The 11,394-nt window shown below is 29.0% G+C and overlaps 1 protein-coding gene across 1 annotated transcript; it reads right to left on the bottom strand.

Annotated features, from left to right (window-relative positions):
• Positions 1-311: 311 nt before the first annotated feature.
• LOC103571489 (ATP-dependent RNA helicase DHX33) lies at positions 312-11,394 on the bottom strand. Its single transcript, XM_008549663.3, has 7 exons — positions 10,469-11,394; positions 3,673-4,290; positions 3,355-3,587; positions 2,940-3,290; positions 2,653-2,851; positions 695-971; positions 312-604 (listed from the first exon to the last, which is right to left on the bottom strand). The coding sequence occupies exons 1-7, from the start codon at positions 10,690-10,692 to the stop codon at positions 437-439; spliced, it is 2,070 nt and encodes a 689-aa protein (XP_008547885.1). The 5' UTR covers positions 10,693-11,394; the 3' UTR covers positions 312-436.

Genomic DNA, 11,394 nt, shown 5'->3' on the forward strand with positions numbered 1-11,394 from the left:
ATCATAATTGGTTCACCCGTTCAAAAGTTATAGATATTTACATACGTACGTACACTCGGACATCATCGTGAAATTAGTCAGGATAACTTCCTAGAACCTCAAAACGTCAAGATCTCTTAGAAATTCGACTTTCGAAAATCGGACTGAAACCAATAACTTCCCGAATTTTTGAAAATTTGCAATTTTCTTAGCGGAAAGTTAAAAATACCAATAATAGATTTCAGTTATTGAAAGTAAAAAGTTATTGAAAATAAAAAGTTAATAGAAAAACGACAAGTAATTAAATGATTGAAACATCCAAATTTAAAAATAATTATAGTTTATTAACTAAAAAGTAAAGTTATTATTTTACTTTTCCTAATGTGTACAATAATTATTATACAAAAGATTATACTACATTTATATGTAAAAATTTATAATAAATATAAATTCTATGTTATTTATCACTCACGACTTTAGCGTTAAGCCAAGACGACTCTATTATAGACAGATTACGAATATAACATTTTCCCGTTGCTACAACTTCTGTGAATAAAACTAGAGGAGGTTTCGATGTATAAAGAGTTGATGAAGGATGTATTGTAACTGGTTGTCTTGTAGCCAGCTGAAAATATTTTTAAAAAAATTTTTAAATTAATGTTTGAATAAATATTTATATAAAGACAAGTATACTAATTATTAATTAGATAATTACGGTGACATAAGTATTATCTCTTTGTAACTCTGCTAAATTTTCATTAAGACCATCTAAGAGAGCTTTTCTTAAAAGTTCAGTATTAGATCCACAAGTTGACTTTTCTAAATTTGCTCTTTCTGTCAGTCGAGATAATTGTGCTCTTATTTCAATAGCATATTCTAAATTTCGATGATGTAAGTAATTATCTTGACACCAAACTTTTTTCTTTACTTCATTGGTGTAATTTTTGAAAACATTGAGCATTGTTATATGATCACCCTCAGGAGAAGCAAACCTGAAATTTTTTTTTATTTAGTTATAAATAATTTTATAAATAAAATGTATTTCTAAGGTAGTTGTCCTGCTACGATATTGTCAAAAAGTTATGAACCATATGCACGGTAAGAGTAAGTTAGCCGGTAGTAAAAATGATACATATTGTTTCTATCTGATACTGCATCCGTGAGAAGTTTATCTACACATTACTTATATGTACATATACACAAATACTGTTAAGCATTTTCTTAAGTTATAATTTGACAACATGCGCTTTACCAGTTGATGTATAGTTTACTGAATATCTATTTAAATTTACCGCTCAAATAGTACTATATATACTCGCGTACAGCATTGTCAGGTTGTTTCGGTCCAATTCACCGACATATATTTATTTTCATTTATTGTTGAACTTTGTGTTGCTATATCTCAACAACATATATACATATAATATTTCGCAGTATTCTCCTTGACTTGCTCAAGATTTGCTCCAGAATTGATCAATATTGCCACTAGAGAATGAGATGGCGAATACTTTTTTTTTTTAAATTCAGGACAAACCCTATCAAAAAGATCCATGTGGGATCGCATGAGAACTCGTAGAAATCCATATAAAAAAGTATGGATTTATGAAAGAATCTATAGTAATTAATAAAGGAGTGTATGGATTAATATAAGAATCCATATAGGACACCATAAGTATCTGGATTCTCATATGGAAAATCCACATAGAATACTGTGGGTACCTGGATTCTCGTACATGAACTTCACAAAAGAAACTGGGTACCTGGGTTCCCATGTGGGAAATTCACATAGAAAACTGTGTGCCTGGATTCCCATATAGGAACTTTAATATATAGATTTCTTTGTGAAAAATTCACATAGGAATCTGGGTTTCTACACGTTGAAAAAAAAAATCCTAACTATTACCATCTTGCAATAGGTAATGATTACTATCTGTATGTGATAATCATTATCATGTTTTCATGTTAACTATTCGTTTCTCTTATAGTAATAATTACTATTGCCGATAGTAATAATTACCATCTAGATAGTAATATTTCTTATGTCTAGAAAATTTTTGAATTTTGCCTTCTAAGATAGTAACGATTATCATCTCGGATAAGAATGCTTACCATCTCTGATAGGAAAAATTAACAGAAAAGAATGAGAATCATTAAAATGCAAAGGTTGGAATCGTTACTTTGTTAAGATGGGAAGTATTGCCATTTTTTTTTTCAGCGTATATATAAGTAATTTCTAAAGAATCTGGAGTATCTGGATTTCTTTCTCTATCGCCTATTGATACGAGTATATGAATTTACGCCGGATTCCTATAGGGAACCATATTAAGTACCATCCGAAAACGCCATGTGGGAACCCGCATAGGAATCTAGGCTGGATTCCTATATGAATTTTTTTGATGGAGAATTCATTCATTTTCTGTTAGTTTTTTAAAAGTTTCTGACTGTTAGACTTTTTATTAAAATCATGAATGCGACTTGAAACGCAAACTCCTCATTGCTTGCAATGTTAACGATCCGAGCTTTGATTATAAATATCTCGAATTAGAGAAGGTCAATTGCCTTCAAATTTTAATGTTACTTGTTTTTTAATACTCTTAATAAATATACAAAAGTTTATAATTTTCTGACAATATGCTCATCACCCGACAACTATCTTGATATGAAAGTAATTACTTTAAACGAGCAGCTAAAGCCTGATCACGCTTTGCTGGAGGTTCTGTGAATACAGATTCACCAGAAAGAAGAGCGATTACAGTAAGTGCTTCATCAAGACATTGATGTTCAACTGATGCAAGAAGTACTTTAGTAAAACGCGGATCTAATGGAAAAAGAGACATTGTTCTTCCAAGTGTTGTTAAATGTGGTGGATAACCTATTAAAGACATGATTTAATTATTATATTATTATAATAGTAGTATTAATGTGTTAATCTGATTTTAATTATTCAATTTATCTACAACCTTTAACAGCTCCAAGTTTTTCTAAACAAGATATGGCGACATCAATTGCCTCTTTTGGCGGTTTATCCATGAAATCGAACGTTGTAATATCAATTCCAATCGCCAATAGTTGTAAAGCAACTCCAACTAATGAACATCTCTGAATTTCCGGTATAGGCATTTCTCGCATTTCTGCAAATTCTTCTTTTGTATAAGTTCGGTAACACTTTCCAGCACATTCACGCCCTGCTCGTCCTGTACGCTGCCATGCTTGTGCTTTAGAAACTTTTTCTATTTTAAGTATATCTAATCCTGTTGTTGGGTGATGTGTCCTAATTTTTACCACACCCGTATCAATAATATGTCGAATACCTTAAAAGTATAAGAAATATATTTATTTATTTTATACTTAATATTAATCAATATTTTAATTAACCTGATATGGTGACTGAAGTTTCAGCGACGTTGGTCGATAAAACTAATTTTCGCGTTCCGATTACTGAACTCTTGAATGCTTCTAATTGTTGATTAGTCGGAAGTGCCGAATAAAGTGGAAATACTTTAAGGTTGGGGTATCCTTTACCGTTTAATTCTTTTGCAACTTGTCTTGCTGCAACTACAGCTGCTTCTATTTCCTCTTGACCAGTTAAAAATATTAAAATATCTTCACTAAAAAACAAAATAATAAAATTTAAAAGCAAATTAATCTTCAGCTAATATAATTTGATTATAGTAGTAAATTATTAATTATTACTTTGCTGGTGCTTCACGATGAATTTGGAACGCTGTAACTAATGCCGAAAATGCATACTCATCCTGAGATTTAATCGCATGAAACATTTTTATGGGGTACTGACGGCCTTCAAGATAAATTACTGGAGCTTTATAATATTTTTCAAATTTATCAACGTCCATCGTTGCAGACATAATTATAAGTTTCAAAGGAGGTAAGCCTTTATGTTTTCGAATATTCTGTGCTCGTCTGGCGACCCCAAGAAGTACATCCGTTGAAACAGATCTTTCATGTACTTCATCAAGAATGATAACTGAGTAGTCTGATAGATCTTCATCAGTCATTGCTTCTCGAACCATCATACCATCAGTTAAAAATTTAATTCTGGTTTGTGAACTAGTTACATCTTCAAAACGTACACAGTAGCCAACAAGCTTGCCTATTCCAACTGCTTGTTCTTGAGCAACTCGATGGGCTACACTAACTGCCGCTACTCTACGTGGCTGAGTAATTCCAATACATCCAGATGTACCAACAATACCACTATGCAATAAAAGTTGAGGTATCTGCGTTGTCTTTCCACTTCCAGTTTCCCCGATAATAATCACACTATTGTATTTGCGTATTTCTTCCAACAATCTTTGAAAAGAAAAGAAAAATTAAGCTTTTATTACATGAAACATCTGAACTTTTCATAAGTAAAATAATATTTAAAACTTTGCGTTAAATTCTAATTTGGAAAATATTTATTAAACAAGAGACAATAATAAAATTCAATTTCAGAAACAAAAAAAAAATACAGAGAAGATGATAAATCATAAGAGTCATTTAAATCGATTTATTACTTCCCGAAAAAATGGATGCTGAGAAAACTTTATTTGTTGGTATTATATGTATACATATTACATAGTATAATACGATATTATGCTTAAATAAATACTGAATTTAAAAAATCGTATACTGACGTTTACAAAAAAAAAAAAAAAATGATCAATGACCTTAACTCATTAATACTTATGAGTAACACGAAGTGTATTAAAATTTTTGATATCCCTAATAGATTTTAAAGAGAAATTCGATTAAAAACATATTTAACACTGTCAAGAAAAATCATGTTTTATAATTTGATTATTTGATCCTGTAAATTTGTAATATTACAGTAAAATGCATTTTTTCTTTAGGTGAGTCAGTACACAGAAAAAAGAAAACAGGAAAAATTAGAACTGATTCCGTTTTAAGGTAAATCAGGCAAGTAGTTTATAAGCTATATGAAAAAAACCTCAAAAAAAATCAGTATATCGGTTGACCCTGCGGGCCAGTCCCAAAACTTCCTACTATTTTCGAGCTCTTTGAGCTCGAAAAAAACGTTTTGACTTTTGTATGTCTTTGTTTTCGAAAAAAAAACATTTTTTACCATTTTTTCTCAAACGATATCTCTCGAACGAATAAACCGATTGAGACTGTTAAGGTGACAATCGATGTGTTTTATTGAGTTCTACAGCTAATCAGATTTTGAAATTGATTTATTAAGTCGTTTTTGAGAAATTTCAAAAATACTAAAAAAAAATTTTTTTTTTAATTCTTTCCACAACGGTTACTCTTGAAAGAATAAACCGATTTTGATGGTTGAGGTATCATTCGACGCGTCTCATTGGGGCCCAGAGCTAAGTAGAATTTGAAATCAATCGATCAAGCCATTTTTGAAAAATTTCAAAAAAACTAAAAAAATTTTTTTTTTGTATTTCGTCCATATCTTAATGTCCATTCGATCGATCGATCTGAAATTTTCAGAAAAGTTGACGGCCTATAAATTCTATCAATTGCCGCAAGAACCATCCAGATGGGTTAATTAATTAAAAAGTTATAGAGCGAGCACACACACACACACACACACACACACACACACACACACACACACACACACACACACACACACACACACACACACACACACACACACACACACACACACACACACACACACACACACACACACACACACACGCGCGCACGCACGCACACACTCAGACCTCATCCTGAAAATAGTCAGAATAGCTTCTAAGGACGGGAAGTTGAAAAAATCCCACTAAAAACAGATTCTCTTTTACAAGGTCGCGTCAAGTACACGTTAACATCTCTTACTGCATAAAACATATTTTTTTACAAAATATACTGAAATCAAAAAAGGCCAGTCGGCATCCGAAATGGAAGTAGATTTCTCATTCTTTTTTTATTTTGAAGTTGTAAGATAAAATGAAAGTATATATTAATTTTTTATTGACATTTTTGATGAATGTCGAGGGTAAGAACCGCCAAAGAAAGAACAATGAAATTTCAACTATAACATAGAAATCAATCATGTAACTTTAAACCTTTATTAAAATTCGAAAAATTATCCTTATCGAAAAAAATCTAGACATCTGTTGTCCCTGCGGGCCAGCCTTAAAATTCCCCGATGTTTTCGAGCTCAAGGAGCTCGGAAACATTCTTGTGAATACATTTTCAAGTTCTGCAAGCTCGAAAATACTCTTCAATGCAATTGTTTTTTACGAGCTTTTCAAGCTCGGACAGGTTACGATTTATGTGCAAGATTGAAAATTTAAGAATCGAAAATAAATCATGAACAAACGTTTTTTAAATTTTTAATTCTCGATTATGTTCAATAAAATAAATGTATTTATGCAGAAATCATTGTAAGTGACTAAAGTGAGGTTTTAAATGAGTTTTGACGCAGGTCAGAGCGTTAATATATACAGTATACGCGAAAAATGTTAAAAACGGGGTTGTTTTCAATTTTTATATTATATATATGGGACATTCCACGCCAAATCGGACAGTTTTAAAAATTTCAATTTTTAATTTCCATTATTTTTTTATATTTCTTAGTACTCATCAAAAAACTTATCCTCCTAAATTTTGAGATTTTTTTTTTTGATCATTGGTTTAAAAAATCTGGAATTTTCAAAAAAAAAACCGTTCTTTTCATGGTTTTTTGCTTATAACTTTTTTAAAAATGATGTAAATAAAAAAACTCAATGAATAAAAAAGTTTCGTTTTTCCATGTACTTTTAGAAAAAAAAATACGAATAATTTTTTGGAAAAATCTTTCCACGTTATTTTCGAGTTTTGAAACTTTAAAGTCGTTTTCTGAAAACCGTCCATATTTGTTTTTCCTGAAAATTTGTGACAACAAACTACTACACTCAGAGAAAAGTCGATAGTCATGTTAACTAAAAAGCTTCAACTATTTAAAATTAATTCCTAATACTATTTTCGATAGTAATATTAACTATTCATTAATTTCTGAAACATAATAAAATTTATTAATACTACTAAAATTTGATAGTGATTAAAATTTTTTATCGCAACTACTGAAATGTAGTTAAAATTACATAAATTTTAAGTAATTACAGCAACTTTTTCGTCAGTTCAAGTAACAAAAAAATTTTTTCAATGGTAAGTGTTGATTCATAGTTAATATTAAATAATTATTCTAACTATCGAGTTAATTGCTAAAACTAAAATTTTTTAGTTAAAGCTTTATTGCACTATAACTTTATAGTTAATTTAACTAAACGAATTGGTATTAATGAAACAAAACAACGTAGCGTTATGAATTATTTGATTACAATTATTATAAGAAAGCTAATGATTGCTCATAACTATATTAACTATAAAAATGCAAAGAAGAACTACAACTCGGTTGTTGCTTCAATTATTTTACAATGATTCATTCGAACAAAAATTGACGTTTGCACGATTTATTTATTTAGTGATTGAATACTTATTTAAAGCGTCGGAATTGATACTAATTTTTTTTTCACGGCAGCTGAAAATTTTTTCTTTTTACTACAATTATTGAAAAAAAAAAAAAAAAGTTTATTTAACGTATTTAAGTTCCCAAAAACTTACTATTTCCTTAAGTACCCCGTTTTGCCCCTCTCTTCTCCATATATTAGACTGTGAAAAATAAAATCGATATTTTTTTTTTAGTTCCATACGAAAATTTTGTTGTATATAACAAAACAAAAATTTAGGAACTTTTTTGTAGATGATTTTTTTATCCATTGAATAATATTATCCAATTATTTTTTGACTTGATAATTCAACAGTTACAAGTTTTTAAAATTAATTGTTTGGAAAAAAAATCACAATTTTCGTGAAAAACGGATGAAAATTCTTTTGTGTCGCATTAAACTGAATCGAAAATTGTTGTCTTTGATTATTATATCCGCCGAATGACGGATTTCATCTGTAAAAACAGTGCAGTGAGTATGTACTTATTGTAGTAAAAAATTTTAAGGTCAAAATATTTAACTTGTATCTAAGCGGCACAAAATAAAGTCTTTAACTTCATATTTAATTTAAATCAACAATGAATAATTTTTGATATCTTATTCAATCTAATTTAACAAAAATCTAATGATTTCTTTAGCTGTGCTTTCTGCAAAAATTATTCGTGAATTAAACTGAATTATTTACTTTATCGAAAATTTTTTGGATCCAAAAAATATTTGTTGAATTGACAAAAAGAACTAAAATTTCTAATAAGACTATAATAAGTACTATTTTTTTAACGCAAGAATTTTCGTATGCTCCAACTAAGAAAGAAAAATTGATTAAACCGAGAGAAAAATTATACATAGAGAATGAAGGAGTCGTCGGTACTAGACAACAGCAATGGGAATAGTTCGGTGCTCGCCACTAGATAGCGCCTACCTTCTGAGGTGTCCCTGTTAAGAAACTTATTTCAGAAGTAATATATCCTGAATTTGAGGGCGACTCTGGTACCAATACTCCCCTGTTGTACGATCGAGTAACAAGTACCCCTTTTGATGCTCAACATTTTTGGAATTTTGTATTATGCATGAATGACTCGATATAATAACTTTATTAATAATATTATATTGAAAGTAATAAATATGTTACTAGACAACAAGACTAATTTTTTTTCATCCATTTAATTTAATATTACTAGTTGATTTAAATATGAACTTAGAACAGAATAAAAGTTATAGATACTATGAATATAATCTTCTAATCGTGATAACTAAAAATTTTGTTCGCTTGATCACAAATGTATAGTTTACCTGACTTATACACTAGATTTGTATCAATTATATGAAAATAATAACATTAATAAATATTTAATATTACCAACAAATATTACTTTATGTTTAACAATACTTAAATTGAGATGCTTTTCAATAAAATACTTATAGTAAATAAAGCTACTAGAATTAAGTTATGAAAATAATAAAGTTTTTAATTCATAAACATTTTTAAATTAGTTACGTTAACATTTGATATGACTGATTATACTAAAAAATACTTATCTTGACTATTTTCCGATTGATATAATAACTATAAATGATTATTGTAGATATTATGACTAAATAGTTGAAGCGTTATTTTACTACAATTTTATAGTTAATTTTACTGATTTTTTCTCTCAGTGTATCTATTCCACAATTTTTTTAAGTGGTTCTTGTCGTGAGATCTCCGTAGCTACTATGTTTTTATTTGATTTTTGAAAATTAAAAAAAAATTTTTTTTCCCTATTAAAAATCGTTAATTGCTATTTTTGTCATTATATATTATTTTCTTAGAATTCTACGCAATCAAAGGATTTTTCAAGTAGCTCGTTAAATTTGTTTACTTTTTTTTACTAAATTTTGTTTGCTTAAAATTACGTTTTTAAAATGTATTTAGTGTGCACTATTTTAGCCAACTGAACAAAAATCAATTTAAAATACTATCTAAATATAAAATAACTAGAACACGGAAAAAAAAAATTGTGGTTCTTCCAACCACAATATTGTAGTAGAATATTGTACTAGCGGGTACTCCAATATGTGGTAAAAGATGCTACATAAATAGTACTGACAACTAAATATTGTAGTAAACATCCAAGTTGGAGTTGGAGTTGGCATTTCTTAACTCCAACTTGTAGTAACCTCAACTACAGATGTTGTTGTAGCACCTACAATTTTTCCCCGTGAAGGTACGACGTGGCTAAATAACATATCTTTTTTGCATTAACACACATCAAGTACTTTTAAATAACTATTTTTTTATTTGTATATTTTAAAAATAATATATTTTTTTTAACTTCACAATATCCCAGTTACCCGGTGTTTTTGTTTTTTGATTTCAGTATTTTTTATAAAAAATTATGTTTTATGCAGAAAGGAATAAATGTTGAACGTATACTTGGCGCAATCTTATAACAGAGAATCTATTATTGGTGGGATTTTTCTTTATTTTTTATTAATAATATACAAGAGATGATACTAGCTCATCCATGAAGTTTTAAATACTTAGGCTTGCGGATTCTCATTTTCGTTACAATAGTAGGATTAAGTATCGTTGTAAGCGTATATCACTTAATTATTATTTAAATTTACAATTTAATAATAATCATAAATTTGTGTTATTACTTTCGAAGTGAAATTGTAAAAATTCTCAATGGTTTAAAGTTACAAATAAAAAAAAAATAACGAATTATTTACATTCGATTGACTTATGAGCAGCAAATTTTTGGTTTGAAAGAAATATTTTTAATAAATATATAGTTTAATGCTTAAATATAGAACCGGTTACGATGTATTTGAAAATATTTCATTTTTTAAAGTCGGCGCGTATTTTTGTAGATGGAAATCACTTACTCGACTGCTGATACAATAAATTCATCATTAGTATTTATAAATATATCCATATATGAGAGAATTGTTATTCCTAACCTTTATTATTATTGTTATTATTATTATAATCTTGTTTTTAATCAATAAATTTTTTTTAATAAAAATTTTCTTACCTTTCGCGCAGTTTATAAACAGGCAAAGATTTTCGTTGTTGTTGTACATTTATATTACTTTTATCATTTAAAATCTTATCTTTTTGATTTGTCTCATTTTCTAATACTTTATTACTCGACGTTTCTCCAAAATTTACAAGTGTTGGTTTTTTTGGTGTAAATTTTAAAAAATTTGTACCATTAATTACACTATATTTTGAATCTGCGTTATCATGGACACCCATGACATAAAATAAATTTAATAATTATGAAAAGTTTTTTAAACTTATTTAGAATTTGTGTACGACACACACACACAGTCACACACACGTGTTGATTCGATGCTCATCAAAACTACAGCTGTTACATGTTGCATGCGTGTGTGTAAAATAAAATCACATGTTCACCCACATTTCGTTTCACTATTTTCCGCAATTAAGAACGAGCCTTAAGCTTTTTTAAATTTCTGTTCTAAAAAATGAAGGGACAGCAATGTTAACCGAGTTTCCGGATTTTAGATTTCTAATTACGTTTCCAATATTTATGTGACTCGAATAATAAAAACCTTCCAAGGATATTCGTCTTATGCATTTTTCCGGAAGTTGAAAAAATCGCTGTGATGACAATCAATTAATAAATTAATGTAAATCTAAAATTTGAGAATTTGTTGAGTACGGACCAGCCCAAGTAGAACATTCGGTTTTGTGACATCTATAAGATAGCAGTTTTGAGGCTGTTTTTTGACCTATCGATAAGACACCAAAATGTTGACAAAAGAATCAAAAATTTATGCCACCAAAATAATACCGGCTAAAAAGACTTGACACAAGTGACGACAGAAAGTAAATTATTAATAATTCTCAAATAAGTCATTGTTCAGTCACGAGCTTAATCATTTTTAAAAGCTTCGTGTACTTTCGCTACGTCGGGGAGCTGCCGAACTCGCT

This window comes from Microplitis demolitor, chromosome 4 (genome assembly GCF_026212275.2).
Source record: "Microplitis demolitor isolate Queensland-Clemson2020A chromosome 4, iyMicDemo2.1a, whole genome shotgun sequence".
Lineage (NCBI taxonomy): Eukaryota > Metazoa > Arthropoda > Insecta > Hymenoptera > Braconidae > Microplitis > Microplitis demolitor.

What these genes read in the sequence shown, in the direction of transcription:
- LOC103571489 (XM_008549663.3), bottom strand. Translation starts at nt 10,692, where the DNA reads ATGGGTGTCCATGATAACGCAGATTCAAAATATAGTGTAATTAATGGT. An exon ending in GTTTATAAACTGCGCGAAAG is followed by an intron (nt 4,291 to 10,468) that starts GTAAGAAAATTT and finishes TTCTTTTCAAAG; the next exon opens with ATTGTTGGAAGAAATACGCA. An exon ending in AAAACTTGGAGCTGTTAAAG is followed by an intron (nt 2,852 to 2,939) that starts GTTGTAGATAAA and finishes TGTCTTTAATAG; the next exon opens with GTTATCCACCACATTTAACA.